This window comes from Sciurus vulgaris (assembly GCF_902686455.1).
Source record: "Sciurus vulgaris genome assembly, chromosome: 2".
Taxonomy (NCBI): domain Eukaryota; kingdom Metazoa; phylum Chordata; class Mammalia; order Rodentia; family Sciuridae; genus Sciurus; species Sciurus vulgaris.
The window spans coordinates 149,769,014-149,788,033 of record NC_136462.1 but is presented as its reverse complement, the minus strand read 5'-3'; the positions used below and the strand labels follow the sequence as shown (position 1 = coordinate 149,788,033).

Below are 19,020 nucleotides of genomic sequence, written 5' to 3'. Positions count from 1 at the left end.
CCTGCTTCCCTTCATTTCTGCTTGTCCCTGCTAATTTTTTTCCCCTCAGAATACATAGTGTTGTCCAGATGTTTACAGGTCTCCACTTACTTACCTTTCTGCGACCTAACATTTTTTTAAAGGACTTATCTTGTGGAAGTGCATCTCTTAGCATAGGGATCTGTGATGAACTGTATGTTTGAAATTATCTTTATTTTACCTTCATCTTGAATTACAGTTTAGTTAGGTAAGTAATTTTAGGTTGACAGTTTTCTTCAGTATTTTCAAAATGTTATTCTTTTTTCTTCTGGTTGTTACAGATGAAATGTCTGATAGCATTTGACTTCCTTTGTAAGGGATCTGTCTTTTCTCACAGTTTTTAAGTTCTACTATTTGTGCTCAATGTTACATGGTTTAATTGTGTTGTGTGTGTGGGTTTGTTTTATGGATTGCAATACATGAAAAACTCCAAAGGCCCATGTTGTAAAACCTGAGTCCTCAGTTTGGTGCTATTGGGAGGTAGTGGAAACTTTAACAGGTGGGGCCTAGAGGGAGATCCTCTGGTCATTGAGAGATGCCCTTGAAGGGGACAGTGGGATCCCCGTCCTTCCTCTTCCTCTCCTTCGCTTCCCTACCACAAGATTAGCAGCTTTGCTCCAGAATGGGCTCCCTTGATTGGCTACCACAGGTCCAAAGCAACAGGGCCTATGGATCATGGTCTGAAATCTCCAAAAGTGTGAGCCAAAATTGACATCTCACTTTATAAGCTGATCAGATACTTGTTACAGTAATGGAAAGCTAACACATATCATATTGGGAATTCAATGTGCGTTTTAAACCTGAGAACATGTGTCCATCAAATCATGAAGGACTCCCGATCTCCCTTTGCATAGTGCCTCTCCCCATTTAGTCTCCTTTCTGGATCTGTTAATTAAATGCATTTTAAAGTATTTCATCCTACCCTCATATTTTAAGTTTTCTTTTAGTATTTTTCATTTTTTTTTTAAGATTCTTTTTATAAAATTGTAAACAAATGGGGTACATCTAGTTTGTTTGTACACGACGTAGAGGCATACCATTTGTGTAATTATACATTTACATAGGGTAATGATGTTTGATTCATTCTGTTATTTTTCCTTCCCCCCACCCCTCCCACCCTTCTTTTCCCTCTATAGAGTCCCTCCTTCCACCATTCTTGCCTCCCTCCCACCCCCCATTATGTATCATCATCTGCTTATCAGTGAGATCATTTGTCTTTTGGTTTTTTGGGATTGGCTTATCTCACTTATCATGATATTCTCCAACTTCATCCATTTGCCTGCAAATGCCATAATTTTATTCTTCTTTATGGCTGAGTAATATTCCATTGTGTGTGTATATATAATTATAAATTATATAATTTATATAATTATATAAATTAATATAACAAATTATATAATAAATCAATTATATAATTTACTAATTTGGTGTATATATATATCACAGTTTCTTTATCCATTCATCAGTTGAAGGGCATCTAGGTTGGTTCCACAGTCTGGCTACTGTGAACTGAACAGCTATGAACATTGATGTGGCTGTATCTCTGTAGTATGCTGATTTTAAGTCCTTTGGGTATAGGCCAAGGAGTGGGATAGCTGGGTCAAATGGTGGTTCCACTCCAAGTTTTCTAAGGAATCTCCACACTGCTTTTCAGAGTGGTTGCACTAATTTGCAGCCCCACCAGCAATGTGTGAGTGTACCTTTTTCCCTCACATCCTCTCCAGCACCTATTGTTGCTTGTATTCTTGATAATCGCCATTCCAATTAGGGTGAGATGGAATCTTGGGTAGTTTTGATTTGCATTTCTCTTATTACTAGAGATATTTCTCTGTGCCACGTTCTAAGTGAGTCCTTTTCTTGTCTTCAAATTTACAAATTCCCTTTTCAGTCATGTCTGGTTTCCCATTAAAGCTATATATACCATTTGACTATATTATCCATTTCTAGATAATCTATTTGGTTATTTTTCAAATTTATTCTGTTAAAAAAATTCTCTTGGTTTACTTTGTAATTTATTGCTTCCTCTATCTCTTTAACATCTTAAGTATATGCAGCTTGACCTCTCTTTCAGATTATTCAATTACTATTGGTTCCCTGTGAAAATTCCATATATTGTATGCACTGCTGTCTCCAACCTCTTGATGACCAAGTTGCTCATGTGCTTTATTTCCTTTTCATTCTTAGCACCTGGAGGAGGAGAACACTTTTTACCCAGCTCAGTCCACAATGACAGACTTAGGTCAAAATGTCTTTATACAGGGAAAAAAAAAGGACCCTTTTTTCCCTAGATAGAGACCCCTTCAGGCTGACTCTATTGGCCTTCCAGTGTCCTGACATCTATGAATAGGTATAGGGTACTCCAAGATCCATCCTTGAGAGTTCCTCTGTTGGCTCTCCAGTGTGCCCTAGGCCTCTGAATGGGCACCAGGTGCTGAATTAAAGTTAATTCCAGTAATTTTCAACATACTCATATGGACCCATGACACCTTGAAAAAATAATTTACTAATTTGGTCTGTAAAATAAAGATTTGTTGAGAAAATATTAAGTATTTTAAGTATCATAAAACTCCAAAGAAAGGGCAACAAATTATTTCTTAAAAACAAATAGTTTAATTTCATTTTTATCTGGAAAAAAATAAGTTTAAAATGAAACAGCTAACCCTTTGACATGTAATCTAGTGTCATTTTTTTATAGCATTATGCTTATTCAAAATGTGAAGATATAGAACCTTTATAAATTTCTGGAATCAAAGATTCCCACTGCAGATGAGAACTGGTTGGTTATAAAATGTCAATTCATTAAATATTCCATGTTTGCATTTTGTTTTTATAAGGAATATTTTTTAGAAAAAGTACAAAATAAGGCAGACTTTTGGAAATTCAATTATAAAATTTTAGGAAAAAGTGGTAAGTCCTAATTTTTCTTTGCAAATCAAGAAGGGTGTAACTTTATTTTGGGGTGTCACTTGCAAAGCACATCAGTTATCCTGTTCAGAGCCTGGGTTCTATAGATGGAAGCAGCCTTCTCCTTTAGTTCTCTACTACAAGACCAAACAAAACCAGTTTTTTCCAAGCAGCATCAAACAGAAAAGAGTTTAACATACACAAATATTTCTATAGTGCAGTAAAAATGTATCATTTTAAATTTGCATTATGAAAATAAGTCTGTACACCAAGTAGTGCATAATGAATATGAATCGCGTAAATTTGATTATGGCATTTAAAGTCGGCTTTGGCTTTGAAGTGTTTTTAAATTCATAGAAAATATGAACTAATAAATAAACATTTTAATAATTGATATTAATAATCAACTTCAAAATTTCTTTTTATGTTTATTTGCTACTCAATTTTAAAAGAGGTCACTTTCAGTAGTGTTCCAAAGTGAGTGATTGCACCTTCTATGATGTGAAAAAAGTTGCTAAAGATCTGATTGCCACTAGCTGCTCCGAAGCGCTGAACATAATTGAGAGCAACTGTTTGCAGCCAGCCAGTCTGTCAGTAGCAGGATAATCCATCAGTCCTCTCTGCAGGTACACCCAGGCCTCATGTGAACAGGAGGCTGATGCAAACTCCTTCTGAGGTGCTTTTCTGAAGAGCCCCTGCAGCTCTTGCTAGTGGCCATGGTTTACATATGGTGGCTGCAGGTGGTTACTGATGTCACCAAGTGCTTTTGCAAAGGCTTTGCAGATGAGAGAATGATTCTGCCTAATACTGAAGGCTTAAGGAACTCTGGCTGCCCTCAGGAATTCCAAATGACTGGAGGCACAAGATTTCAGGGCCCAGGTGGCCTCCTGCTCTATTCAGGAGGGGGTCGGAGGCTCCGCAGCTTCATTTCATCCAGTCCTTTCCAGTATTTAAAGTTGTTGTCAAGATGCTGCATTAAGTCAGGCAGGTCCACAAAGGCTGGAGAGAAAGACAGGAATGCAACGTCCTTTTGTGACTTTAATAGACTTAGGCTTGCCTTTTCTTCCCCCCAGACTTGGGATGGAACCCAGGATCCTGCACATGCTAGGCAAAAGCTCACCACTGAGCCACACCCTAGCCCCTAGATTTAGGCTTTCTAGGGAAAGCATTTTAAGGAAGAGGAACAGAAGAGATTAGGCACTCACATAATGCCAAGGAGATGTGGGCAAACACACCCAGCGGCTGGAATGAAGTTAACTCCTGTATTAGCCCTAGCACTGGGATCAGCTTCCCTGGATCTGGCGTTTATCTGTTGTGCAGCCCTCAGGGCACAAGGAGCCCAGGGAATATCATTGGGATCCTCTTCTCTGGTAATCTTTTATTTGACAGACTTTTTGCCCCCACCTGAAGGTTGGGGCATTAGTGAGGAAAGACACAAAGAATATCCATCCCTCCATGATGGTTCATTTCTTCTCATCCCCACTTGAAAGTCTAGGCCCCCAAGTGTATTCTGGATTCAGATGCACTATTTGCTATTTCATATGCAGTCCCTTGTTTTTTAAAGGAAGACATGCTTACCGTCCCATGCATCAAACATGTCTGTGATGAAGTAATCTATAAAAGAGATCTGGGATTTGGGGATGCTGCAGGTGTTTCTGTCAAAAACCGGCATCACCACAGGCAAGTTCTGCTGCTTCTCTTCATCAGTCTGCAAAGCAGAAAAATGTCCTGGTCTCCAGATCCACATCTGGCTCCATCCCATCTCTGAGCAGCCCTCCACTGGAGGTCCCAGGTGGCTTTGTGGTAAGGAGCCACAGGGCACTTATCAAGCAAATTAGATCTGCCACTGGATGCCACGTTGTTCTGAGTGAGAACGATTCCATGCCGAGGGGCTTGAGGATTCCCCAACTCAATCCCATCAACACTTTTAACATCTGTAAGTCTCTTTTAGGTAAGAGTTTCAAACAGTATCTGCAAGTCAGCCAGCTCTCTGCTGTCATGCACCCTCTGCTGCCATACCAGCCCTGCCACCCTCCCATCCAAGTGCTGAAAGCGCCCCACAACTGGGCTCCAGAGTGAGAAACAGCCCCATTCACAGAGAAGCACCTAGTGGCTGCTTCTCATCTACAGCTGAATTATCTTATTTGAAAAGGTTCTAAACAGAGCTACAACCAGTAAGGAGATTGAATCAATGGCTGAAATCCTCCCTACAATGGCAACCCATGGGCCAGATGGCTTCACTGGTGAATTCTATGAAATATTTAAAGAATTAAGGGGCTGGGAATGTAACTCAGTGGTAGATCATCTGCCTAGTAGGCACAAGGCCCTGAGTTCAATCCCCAGCACCACCAAAACCAAAACAAATATTTAAATAATTAAGAGTCTTCTCAAATTCTTCCAAGTAGTTGAATAGGAAGAAATACTTTCTAACTCATTCTGGGAGGTGAACAGCACCCTATCAACAAGCCAGACAAAGACATTTTTCGTAGGAAAAATGATAGGCCAGTATCCTTTATGAATACTGATATAAAAATCCTCAACAAAATACGAGGATGAATTTATTTACTAAAAGGATTATATACCATGATTGCAGAATTTATTCCTGCAATAAGGAATAAGGAATAAGGATGGTTCAACACATGAAAATCAATGCAATATACTTCAATAAAAGAATAAAGAAAAAACCCTACATGATGTAAAAGAGTAAATTTTATGTTATGCAAATTTTACCACAAAAAAAGGAAAGAAATCTTAACTGCTTACCAAAGTGATTGTAGAATTTTACACACCTGTCACTGATAGGAATCTAGTTACCTCACATTTTCACTAATATTTGGTCAGTTTTCTAAATTGTTAGCCTTTCTGCTGGATATATGGTGATATTAATTTGAATTTCCCTAATGAATAATGATGTACTTTTTCATATGTTTATTGGCTATTCATAGTATTTTCTTTTGTGAAATGTCTAGTAAAATAATTGCCCATTTTAAATTGGTATTTGCCTTTTATTATTACGTTCTAGTTCTTTACATAACCTGGATACAGTCCTTTGTCAGAAAAGATCTGTAAATATTTTCTTCCAGTGTGGCTTGCCTACTCATTTTCTTGTTTTTTTTTTGGTTTTGTTTTGTTTGGTGGTGGCGGTAGCAGAGGGGTCTTGAAGCTTGAACCCAGAACCTTGTGCATGCTAGGCAAGTATTCTGCCAACTGAACTACATCCCCAGTCCTGGATGAGTGTAATTTTTGACAAAGTCCAATTTTCTTTTTATGGCTATTGTTTTCTCTACCTAAGGCATCTTTGTCTATTTCCAAGTCCCTGAGGATATTCTGCTGTGGTTTCCTCTTAAAGTTTCATGGTTTTAGCTTTTGTATTCAGGTCTGTGATTCACTGTGAAATGGTAATTCTCTATGGCATGAGATAGGAAGAGTTGTGGTTCTTTTGTTTCCTTGGCACAGAGATATCCTCTCACTCCAACAACACTTGCTGAAAAAATTTGCTTTCCCTACTGTTTGTATAAATGTGATCTGTTTCTATTCTGTTCCATAGATGTATCTGCTATCTTTACACTAGTACCACACTATCTTGGTTTCTCTAAGTACTGAAGCCAGATATTGTCTTCCAACTTTTTGTTTTTCAAGTTTGCTTTACTTATTCAAGGTCATTCACATTTCTGTATACAATTCGGATTCAGTTTTTCCAACTGGGACTGTGACTGGGAATGCATCCAATTGAGACTTCAATCTGGGAGGAATCAAATCTTACCATTTGTACCTGCTCAGATATGTGAACATGGTATACCTCCCTATTTATTAAGGTGTTATTTCTCAGCAATGTTTTGTGGTTTTCATTGTCAAGGTCTAGTCATCAGTGTATTCTTAAGTAACTTTTGCTTTTTGCTATTATGAACAGGAATGTTTTTAGTTTCATTTTCTGATTGCTGCTAGTATATAAAACGCAACTGACTTGTATATTTAGCTTATGGTCCTATGATGTTTCTAAATCAAATCTACTTATTAATGCTAGTAATTCCTTTGGAATTTTTACATAAAAAATAATGTCATATGTAAACAGAAACAAACATTTATATTACCATCTGTTCTTTATCCCTGTTTTTCCTCCTTGTTTATTGCAATGGCAAGAATAGGCACCCTTGCCTCATTTCCAATCTTGGGGATTCAATACTGCACAGTTAAATATATAATGTTAGTTAGGTTTTTTAAAGTTTTTTTAAAAAGTAATTTCCTTCTAGTCCAAGTTTGCTAATCGTTTCTAAGATGAGTGAATGCTGAATTGACATGTTCTTCTGCACCTACAATCTCATGTTTTCTCTCCTTCATTCGATTAGTATGATAATCTAGAATAATTAGTCTTCCTAGTAGTAAATTAACCTTGCATTACTGGGAACAACCCTATTTGGTGACAACATACTATCCCCTCTACATATTATTTGATTAAGTACCTCTGCATCTATGTTCATGAGAATAATGAACTGTGATTTTCTCCTGGTATTTTTATCTGTCAGGATTAAGTACCAGGCCTCATAAAATGAGTTTTCCATTTTTTTGTTATAATCTGTAAAAGGGACATTATTTCTTCCTTGAAAGGTTGAAAAAGATTCTTCAGTTTTCTTTGTGGGAGAGTTTTTTAATAAACAGTTTCTTTAAGAAGGATTTACAGGAGTTAGTTTTGGTAGGTTTCAAGGAATTTGTCCATTTGTCAAATGTAGGTAAATTTGTCCATTTGTCAAATGTAGGTATAACGTTCACAACTTTTTATTATCCTTTTAATGTCTGAGGTTTATTGTGACAATCTCCCCTTCATTTCTTTCCTTTTTAAAATTTTTTAGTTGTAGATGGACACAATACCTTCATTTACTTATTTTTATGTGCTGCTGAGGATCAAACCCTCACACATGCTAGGTGAGCTACCACTGAGCCACAAACCCCAGCTCCTCCCATTTCATTTCTGATACTGGTTATTTTTTATCTCTTTTCCTCTTGATTAGTCTAGGTGTACTTACCAATTTAGTTAATCTTATTAAAGAAACAAATTTGGCTTTAAATTTTTACTGTTTTTTAAACTAATTTTAGGACTTTCTTTTTTCCCCAATAATAAATTAAAACTATAAATCTTCCTCTAAGCACTGTTTAAGCTGCATCCCCAAATTTTATTTTTATTATCATTTAATTCTAATTTTTTTCTGATTTGCCTTATATTTAACCCATGAGTTATTTAGAAGTGTGCTGTTTGACTTCTAAATGTTTGGTATTTTCCTAGATATCTTACTTTTAATGATTTCTGATTTAATTGCACTGTGGTGAGAGAACATATTCCATCTGGTTTTTTCCCCCCCTCAGGCTGGCCTCAAACTTTTTTATTGGGTCTTTTTTGTTATACATATACAGATTTATTTTGATGTAATTATATAAGCACGGACTATATCCTATTCTAATTAGGACCCAACTCTTATGGATGTACACAATGGCAGGATTCACTATGGTGAACACAGGAAAGTTATTTTAGACTGGCCTTGACCTTACACTCCTCCTGCCTGAGCCTCCTGACTTGCTGGGATTACAGATAGGCATCACCACATGGGCTTTAGCTCCTGCTTTGAAACACTGAGTGAAAAGCAAAAACCAACCAACCAAACTCTTGAGTTCACCCTATTGCTGGCTCTATCCTTAGCTCTATTGTTCCTCTTCAGAGACTCCAAAAGACGATTATTTCATATAAGGTGAGGGCCAGGACTGTAGGACCTTTCTAAACCGCATGTACACTTGGTCCTAAGGGGTGATCACAGGGCTGCTACAGTTAGGTATACTGTGAAGGAGGACCACAGCGAGATCAGTGGTGAAGCTCGTCACCAGATGTCCACATGGAAATGAGAGCATGAATGAGGCAATGAGCCCCTGCCCCCTATTTCTCTATGTCAGTTTTCCAGGAGAATTTTAACAATGGAGATTCAGAGGTCAAGGTTGTACACCTCGAACGTGTCTAGGTTCATCTTCTGGGGAAGCCTCCCTGGAGCCCACCCTCAGCAACAAAGGGAGGAGGCAAGGGACCTGATTTCCCACCTTGTCTTCCAGCCTCTGCTCCTCCATCTGATTTTAATCCTTTTAGACTTTCTGAAGGCCCAGCATGTGCTCCATCTTGGTGAGTGCACCCTTTTAGTTAAAGGCTGTGTGTCCTGCACACAGCCTCTGTGTTCTCTAAGTAGTAACTAAGGTCAGTTGGCTGACCTTGTTTGGATCTCTTGTGTCTTCATTGCTACTTTAATCTGGTTCTATCAATGGATGAAAGAGGGTTTTAAAATTTGATTGTAGAACTGTCTATTTCTCTTTTATTCTGTCATTTTTGCTTCATTTATTTTGAAGTTGATTTAAGCTTTCTATACATTTATAATTATTATGTGTTCCTACAGAACTGAATCTTTTATCATTACAAAGTCTCCCATTTTATCTCTGGAAATATCCTTTGTTTTGATGTCCATTTTGTCTGAAATTAGTATGGCCAGTTCAGTCTTCTTATGCTTATAATCTACATGATATATCTTTTTCCTCTATTTATTCTAAACCTATCTGTTCTTTATATTTAAAATAAGTCTTCTAAACTGTGTGGTTGGGTTTTTTTTTTTTTTTAATCAATCCTGAAGAATATCCTTTAAGGGGAGTGTTTTGGCCACAAACATTTAATGGAACTGAATTTAATGGCATTGATATTGTTTGTTAGAGCTAGTATTTTATGTTTTCTTGGTTCCCTTGTTTTTTTGGTTCCTCTGTTTCTCCTTTCCTGCCTCCTTTGTATATTTTAATATGTTTTTAATTCCATTATAATATGTCTATTAGTTTTTAGACTACAGTGATTGCTCTTGGGATTACAATATGTATCCTTCACATTTGACTCCACTGAGCTAATTCTGTAATACTTTGTGTAAAATCTAGAAGCCTTGGACCCTTGTAAGTCAATTTTCTTTCTCCTATTCTTTGTTATAGATGTCATATACCTTATAGCTATATATGTTATATACCCTATGAGGCAATGTTAGAACTTTTGCTTAAAATGACCCTATGTATTTAGAGAACAAAAAAGCCACCCAGGTAAAAGTCACCTGTTTTGGTGCTTTTAATTCCTCCTTGAAGATCGAGGTTGGCATATCATTTCCTTTCAGCATTAAGCACTTCCTTTAGCAATTCTTGTTTTGTAGGTTTACAGATAATGTGTTCTATTAGTTTTTCCTTACCTGAGAATTTTTAAAAATATTTTTCCTTGATTCTTTTTTTTTTCCATTTTTTTTTGGTAGTTGTGTATGGACAGCATGCCTTTATTTTTATGTGGTGCTGAGGATCCAACCCAGTGCTTTGCACATGCTAGGCAAGTACTCTGCCACTGAGCTACAGTCCCAGCCCTTTCCTTGATTCTTGAAGGATATTTTCACTGGATATAAAGTTCTGGGTTGACAGTTTTCTTCTAACAAACAGCAGTTTAAAGATGTTTCAGTGTCTTCTGACCCTCTCAGTTTCTGACAGGAAGTCAGAAAACATGATAATCATTTTTTTCTTTTAAGTCAAGTGTCATTTTTCTCTTGCCAATTTCAAGATTTTTAAAAAATTTTAATATATATTTTTAGTTGTTGATGTACCTTTATTTTTATTCATTTATTTATATATGGTTCTGAGAATTGAACCCAGTGCCTCATACATGCTAGGCAAGCACTCTACCACTGAGCCACAACCCCAGTCCCTCAAGATTTTTTCTTAATTTTTGGCTTGCCTATCACATGCCTCACAAGTTAGTCCTCAACAGACTTTTGAAATCTGTATGCATGACCTCTACCAAATCTGGAAAATTCTTAAGACATTATATGTTCCAATTTTTTTTTAATGTCCCAAGAGAATATGGAGGACAGATGACTCCCTTAATGTGTTTTTTTTAATATATATTTTTTAGTTGTAGTTGATTTTTTATTTTATTTATTTACTTATATGTGGTGCTGAGGATTGAACCCAGTGCCTCCCACATGCTAGGCAAGCGCCCTACCACTGAGCCACAATCCCAGCCCCCTTAAAGTATTTTTAGGAGAAATCTATCAACCTAGGATTCCATACCCAGAAAAAATGCCTGCAAAAATTAAGACAGAATAAACATGTTCTCAGATAAGGGAAAATAGAATTCATTATCGGTAAATGTGCAATACAAGAAATATTCTTCAAGGATGGGATTTCTTTAAGAATTCCTATTTCCTAGTTTTAAGTCCATTATCATTTATGATTTCCATCTGTGTGTGTGTCAAGGCACTTACGAGGCAGCATCTTACCTGAGAAAAATATTCTTCTGAGATCCGTGCAGCCCACTCAATGCAGTGCTCCAGGGGCCGGCAGGGGTTGGACACATCAGCACATTTAATCAGCATTCGTTTGATGAGAGTCCGGTTCTCTGGAGCCCTGAGCATAGTGTTTATGGCTTCCTGATCTTTCTCAGTTTCCTGAAACATGAGAAGAATTCAAAGTGATCAAAATGGGTCCACTATGCCAAGCCCTTTCTTACTGGTGGGGTCCCACTGTAAGCACAAAAAGGCTCTGGCCAGGATCCACAAAGTTAAGGGTCCCACAAAAAAGCTCGGCAGGACCAGGGGCTGGTGTACACACTTTCCCTGGCCTCTTCTTTTCCTCTCATGCCTAAATCTTTCACAGTTGCCTTTTTCTTTCCATTCCACTATTTCTCTTTCTCCCTTGTTAAGAATTCAAGATTAGTTTTATTTTTTTATTATACTTATTAAAAAAGAGTATGAACTAGAAAAAAAATAAAACAATTTCTCTGTCCTCATAACAAAGGGGCTCTTGTGGTCCCTCAGGCTCCCTATTTCTTATAACATGGCCCTGTGATAGGTGTGATTTGGGGAGTTAGCCTTCAGTATACCTAGATCATGTCAGATACAGTGATATTCCATTATGCTGCTCTGAAGTTTTTTGGTTGTTTGTTTTTTCTTGGCAGGGAGTCCAGTACCAGGGATTGAACTCAGGGGCATTCAATCACTGAGCCACATCCCCAGCCCTATTTTGTATTTTATTTACAGACAGGATCTCGCTGAGTTGCTTAGTGCCTTGGCATTGCTGAGGCTGGCTTTGAACTCCTGATCCTCCTACCTCAGCCTACTGAACCGCTAGGATTATAGGTACATGCCACTGTGCCCAGCCTAAAGTTTTTGATGTACAAAGAACTTAAGGCACTCTCTTTTAATTCCTACTCACAAGAATATCTTACGGATAACATGGAAAGCTTACTATTACATTTTATAAAAGAATACTGGGACTCAGAAGTGAAGTAACCAGTCCAAAGCGACCTGGGATTCAGAGGTGAAGGAACCAGTCCAAAGTTACCCAGTTAAGCCAGGATAAGAACTTCAGTTCTACCTTTAGTCCCATGTTTTTCCACTCACATGGAGCTCTGGTGCATAGTGTAATGGACTCCTTGGTTATAGGCCCTCTGAAGAGAATCTGGGCTGGAAGAGTGCACCAGGGCAGACAGCAGTGACACAGCACTCAAGTCTGCTCCCTTTTGAGCAGTGTTCCCTGATTTAGTCATGTAATTTTAATGTGCAAGAGCAGTTTAAGGAGGCCTGACAGTCTCCTCTCAGTAGGCACAGACCTACCATCAAGGTGTTAAGTAGTAGCTAGCAAGGTCACAAGTGTTCTTTAAATTAGGTTAGGGTCTTCTTTAAACTACTCTCAAAGTGGATGAAAAAGCAAATGGTGACAGGTAATCTGTGAAAAAATAAAAGCAAAGGAGCTAATTGGAAAATACATGAAGATAAAAGGATTAATGAGACTCTTGACAGGTCTGTTGAGGTTGGCATGAAGCTAGAAATTATGGCTATAAGTTTCTCCACCAATCTGGGAAGAAAGATTCCTTTAGTAGTGCCAGTGCACTAAGGTAATTTCTGATCAAGCTACTGAATAAGGCAGCCGCCGTGACAGTTCTGGAGAGGATGAAGTGAAGTCAAAAACTCCACTGCCCAATGTGAAGGAGTTGAACACCTGACTGGCAAACATGCTGAAGGAGGAACCAAGTTTTCAAGTCAACCATAAAACAGTAATAAATTTGGAGATAGCATTGTCTCCTTTGTTGTTCTCCACTCAGAGATGGCCCGCTTTCTCCCTTGAGGGCTTCAGACTGCTGCTCGCACAGTGGATCTGGTGTGATAGGTACCTGCTGTGTACCGTGCCCATCCATCCTATGCCTTGAGCTTCATCATTCCCATTCTACAGACATGGAAATGGTACTGAAAGCAAGGGCAGGCATTCAGCCATGCCTGCTTCCACAGTTGGAGTCTCCTGCTTGGCCAGATGTTTAATGTTACTCTTTCCAGGTAGCTGTGGATTTCAAATCCAGAAATGACAACAATGTTACCCTGTAACCCAAATACAGGGTCCTTCCCAACCTCATCCTACTGTTAGGAGAGCTGTTGCTACCATGGAATGAATGTGCCTCATTGGGGAGTGGTTAGTGAGACCTCAGAGGCTCTAGCTGACCCTAGAATACCCAAGAAGAGAAGCGGGGGTGTTTAGGAGAAAGGGCACAGGAGTGGTGAGCTTTCACACAACTATCAATGACCTCTTTTTTTTTTTTTTTTTTTTCTGGCAAGTTTTTATACTCAATGATTTTGTTAACCAATGAAAACCAGGTTAGGGCTGGGGATGTAGTTCAGCCATAGAGTGCTTGCCTAGAACGCATGGGGCCCTTGGTTTACTCTCTAGTACTGCAAAAATGAAAAAACAATTCAGTGAGCCCTCTGAGGGGCCCCTCACATGGCTCAGGGACTCATAACCCATGTTGTACACAACACAAAGTCCTAGGAGGCCCAGACATGGGCCCCCTCTGAGTAAGTTTCCTTACCTCATTTTGTTCTAGTGTTGTCAAGGGCTTATTGACGCTATTGACAAATTTGTTGACATGTTCAAAGTGCTTTGTCATTTCTGTGGCTAAGACCATGTCGATAATACTCTGGCGCAGTGTCCGATAGTCGCTCCTGTTTCAGATGAGAAATGAGAGGCTGCTACAGGTTACTGATCCAGACAGGTACTCCTGCAAACAATCTGTTATTCAGGATGTATATCCACTGTGGCTACCAAGGGCAATGCCACTGCAAGTCTCACTTTGAAAGAATGCAGAAATTATGGGTTAGTGCCTACGTCATTAGCCAAGGGAACCCAAACAAAAGTTCAAATCAGAAGATTATGGGCAGGGCTGTAGAGCTGCAATGTTCATCTTATTATCTCTCTGTAGTACAGCGCATATTAGTCCTCAGAATGACTAAGACACTACATAGTTGGTGAACAAGGCCTGTCCCATATAAAACGTTCTTAAAAATTCAAATTAAAACACTTTCTTTCTTCAGTTGATATGTGGTTGATAAGTTCCTACTATGTACTAGGCATGGACTGGACTAGACAAGGAAGGTACAGTGACAAAGAAGATGATACCCAAGACCTTCTAGAGCTTGAGAATCTAATCAGGTGTCATATAAATAATTTTTTAAATTATTTAATAAAAATATGATATATGTTCTGAAGGAACTTAGGGTGAATAATTACAAGGTTTAACTGGGTATGAGAGACCAGAGAAGGAAGATCACCTCCCAAGGAAATGACACGTAAACGAACAATGGCAAGGGCACAGGTGGGCAGGGAGTGCTCCAGGCAGACATGTAAGATGCCACTTTTCTGAATTGCCAAGAACTCAAGATTTCAGTGTTATATTGTTTTCTTGAAATGTCAGTGCACAAAGCGACCAAATCTTGAAAACATTATGTTAAGTGGGAGAAGATAGTTACAAAAGACCACTTACTGCATATGGTTCCATTTATACAAAGTGTCCTAAATTGGAAAATCAATGTGGATGCTCAGGGGTAGGAGGCTGGGTGGGGAACTGGGTGGGGAACTGGGTGGGGAGGGGCTGCATGTAGGTTTGAGGGTTTTGTAGGGGATATGAAAGTGCTCTAAAGTGGTTGGGGTGATAGTTGTACAGCTCTGTGACTACACCAAAGCCTATTGTAACTCCATATGGGTGGACTTTAGAGTACGTGAACTGTATCTCAATAATACTGTTTATAAAAAGACAGGAATTGGGATATAGCTAGTGTAGAGCACTTACCTAACATACATACCTTGGGTTCTTTCCCCAAGCACCACAAATACAAAGCAAAAACAAAAACAAAGTGACCAACATGTCATTCTTCTTACCGCTCCATGTTTTTGAAGATATTGCATTTGTCATCTCTAACAGTCAGCTGGAAGGCCAAGGCTGCATGATGGCTCTCCAGCACAGCAGTGTCATTGTACAAAATGGCCAGCTCACTCCCTGCATTGCACAGGAAGGAGTTGGTCCTCCCAGGGTGATCCACATCATGAATGGTGGCTGCGATGAGGGCAGCGACCTCATCTACTGGATCTAAACTTTCCTGAAAAACAGATCTTTTTAAAACTGGGGTATGGAACTGAAGTCATACATAGCTTCCTCTGCCCTATTACTTTAAGGTAAAAATACCTCAGATTTCTGAGAAAAGCACAAGCATTTTCCTCTCTCCACTCTGAAACAGCGATCTCTCTTCATATGTTTTACTAAGGAACACACTTATTCTCAGGCTCAACAAATTAAGGACTTAACCAAATGGAGGGTATCCTCCATTTGTCACCTCCTCAGCCAGTCTTTCTCCAGAACATCACAAAAAAGATATCTAGAGATCTTTAGTTAGACTAACATATTCTAATACAGTAAGAAAAATAACTTTAAAATGTACATTAATTGGGGAAATATGGAAACGTTCTGCACAAAAGGACCAAAGAACTCACCCATCTATGAGGATCAGAAGAAAGACTGGTTTTGAAGAAAGTGATAATTTAACATTTATTTCTGTGATACTGACCAAGAAATGTAGAAGTTATCGAGACATATGTTCTACTATAAGATCATATTTGAAAATAGTCTTCAGACACTTGAAAAGAAGGTGTACATCTAGTAAATCAGCTTTGTTGGTTAATTTAACTTAAATTAAAATTCAACAGTCTTAACTTTAAATGGGTGAATTGTATGGTATATGAATTATACTTCAATATGTTTTTAACTATTGTAAATTATCTCTGAATATATATTTATAGAGTAGTTCCACAGCAATAAATTATAGTAGAAATTGGGTGGTCTTTATATGCTTTATATACTGACACAGATGTCCCTTGCTACTTGTTTTCATAATTTGTAAAATAGTTCTCTTTGGACTTTTATTCTACCTGTGGTCTTGGTCTTTTAAAGAACAGAAGAACTGAGGGGAAAGGGCAACTTAAAGATCCCACTCTAAGGTCTGCCTTCCAGAGAGGAATTCCCTTTTGCTCAAGGCTCCCACGTGCCAGAACATCATCATTTACCTTGTTCACTTCCACATACTAGTCTCATGTTATGCAGGACACAGTGTGATCAGCAGGCACCAGTCCTGTGGGGCTGTGGCCATACATGGTCCTAGGCAGAAGCTTCAGACACTAAAGTATTTTGGCAAGGCCCAAACGTGGCCTGGGTGTCTGAGAGGAGTCATCACTTCACCCATTCGGTGGAATTTTAAAGTTTAAATCCCTGAAGGAGATGGGAACTGCTGCTTCAGACAGACTCTCCAGTAGTAATCAGGAGTAACTGTCTAGATGAGAAATGATGGGGACAGGAGGAAGGAGATATGACTCTGAGACCCTTTAGGTATGTAGGATCAGATGAGCAACCAGATGTCAAGGGGTAGAGGGTTTGAGGAGCACAAAGTACCAAGGATGACTCCAAGTTTCTGGCTTGAGTTATCTGGTTGGATAACGGACCCTAGAGCAGGCAGATAACCCAGGTGGGAGCCGTGCTGGAGCAAAGATGGCAGAGTTGGGCTCTGACCCCACCGACCAAGAGATGCTATGCAACAGTTATGTGGCTGCACCTGCAGGCTCAGGGGGTGACCCCCACAAGAACCTGTCCTTTCTGGCTTTCTCTTCATGGATCAAATCCTGTTTCTTATACTCTCACAGAATGGCTGGGAGTAGGTCATGAATTCACATAGCAATTTCTCAGAATTAAAATGCTGCCTCCTGCTTGAATTCTCACGTGGTCTCTTCCTGGGTAGGCCATGCTGCACCTGCACGGTCACTCTGCCTATCACTTGGTGGAGGAAGAAACACTAGATTCTCCCCTGCTACTCCTGCCATTAAAAACGGAGTACAAGCACGGGCTCACCTTTATCCTCTGTTTGTACAGAAAAAAGGCAGTGGCGTGAAGAACATCAGCAGCATGTGTAGAATTGTGGTAGGGGTTAGAAGAATGATAGTTTGCTTCAATAATTTGTAACCACGATTTCAGTGTTGACTCCGAGCAGTTTAAGAATTCACAGATTCCAAAGTGAGCAAATATTTTGAGACCAAGATAAATCAAAGGTCTACAGAGAAAAACATACACCAAATTTTAACAAAGCAAAGAAACAGGCAAAGTGTTCTGAGCCCCAAGTAGCTTCAGATCCAATAAGCAAATCCAAACCAGACTGCAGAGTATGCAGGGCAGCAAACTAGAGCAGCCTCGGCTGTGCGGTCCTCTCTCTGCGGCAGCCGACAACCCTGTGCAGCTTCTAACTTCAAGGGGATGAGATTCATGGGTGAGAGCTGGCTACTCACAATATGCTGGGGGGGGGGGGGTTTGATACCTGTTCTTCCTGATTCAGATATCCACTTGCACTATTGGATTCCTCAAAATAATCCTTTGTCCAGGTTATCTTTATGCCACTTTGAACTCTGTCCTCTCATTTGGATTTGCTAGACCTATGCTATTAGTCAGATGTCCTGCCTAGAAGAAAACAATTTCCTGAGAACTGTATGAGTGTTCTCTACTCTGCTTGGCTGTGCTAGGGCTCAGGAAAGTAGAAAGTATCAGAAGGTGAACTGATTGTGAGCATGAGCAAAGTAGGGGCCTCCTGGGGAACAGTTCATCCAGACTGGGATGAGACCTGATTAATCATCATCCATGGCCCACCAGGTCACCTCTCCTGAGACCCCTGCCAGCAGCCCTGATGGCATCAGTCTGTGGATACCCCTTTTCTGCATGCCAAGCTCACCCCTCTGGTTAGTACCTCTCCTCCAGCAAGGTACAAAATGAAGCAAAATCCCACTCCTGTTTCTGCTCTGAGATCACACCTAGATGAGGACAACTGGGATTTTGAGTGTCCCCATGGACAGCTCTTAAAAATGTGCCTGTGTGTGTTCCTAATCAATGCTGGCTTTAGCCTGGGGGGTGGGGGGCTTTGCTGTTATGTCAAAAATTACACCACAAAAGAAATCAGTATCCTATTTCACAGAAAAACACACTATTTGGAGATGTGAGGGCACCTGTCCACAAACCTGCCATCTCTCTGGTATGGAGGTACATGCTCCCCCGGCCCAAGTGACTCCCTTCTTCAGCTTCCCTCCCTGACCAGTGCCTAGTTCTGCATGCAATCCACGCTCCTTGGTCAGCCTCCTCCATGCTGGCCTCTGGAACGCGGCTCTCCATCTGTGGAGTTCCCCATACTCACCTACTATGGGTGGCAGCCTCCAGTTCAAAAATATCAAAGTCCCAGTATTCCACATTTTCCAGGCCCCGAGCAATCCTCGATGGGACATCGTGAAGAGAGATGGGAGTGATTATACTATGTGAAGCCTGTTGAAGGTCTGCAAAGTGATGTAATGTGGAGATCAAAATTAGTAGTTGGATAGTATTCACTGTTTCTTAGGGAGAACATAACTGCATCAAGGATGGCTGCTTTGTTTCTGAGGCTTTATGATACACCAAGAAACTTTTTACTGAGGAGAAAAATTACTTTCATCCCTTAAACCTTAACTGTAGTATTACAGAAGGTAATCCAAAAATTTGTTTAAAAAACTTACTTTTTGTTGAAAGAACATATTCATTCCCTGATAATCTTCGCAAACCATCCTGACAAAAAACAAGGAAACAAGAAAAAGAAAAGTCACAGATGTTCTTTCCTCTGTGAAAACTCTGTCTGGTCAACCCCAGAGGGACAGCTCAGGGTAGCCCTCCCCTTCCTGAAC

At 39.6% G+C, this 19,020-nt stretch overlaps 1 protein-coding gene across 3 annotated transcripts in view; it reads right to left on the bottom strand.

The window, feature by feature from the left end:
- Positions 1-1,718: 1,718 nt before the first annotated feature.
- The window catches only part of PDE8A (phosphodiesterase 8A), a 145,077-nt gene continuing 127,775 nt past the window's right edge, over positions 1,719-19,020 (bottom strand). For 2 of the 3 annotated variants that reach the window (XM_079126808.1, XM_079126810.1), the window contains 8 exons: positions 18,856-18,904; positions 18,504-18,639; positions 17,180-17,378; positions 15,166-15,383; positions 13,820-13,952; positions 11,241-11,408; positions 4,501-4,630; positions 1,720-3,921 (listed from right to left, as the gene is read on the bottom strand). In XM_079126808.1, the coding sequence (XP_078982934.1) occupies positions 3,815-3,921; positions 4,501-4,630; positions 11,241-11,408; positions 13,820-13,952; positions 15,166-15,383; positions 17,180-17,378; positions 18,504-18,639; positions 18,856-18,904 (1,140 nt within the window). In that variant the 3' untranslated portion in view covers positions 1,720-3,814. Of the gene's footprint in view, positions 3,922-4,500; positions 4,631-11,240; positions 11,409-13,819; positions 13,953-15,165; positions 15,384-17,179; positions 17,379-18,503; positions 18,640-18,855; positions 18,905-19,020 lie in introns of all 3 variants that reach the window. The other variant, XM_079126809.1, reaches the window with a different exon arrangement.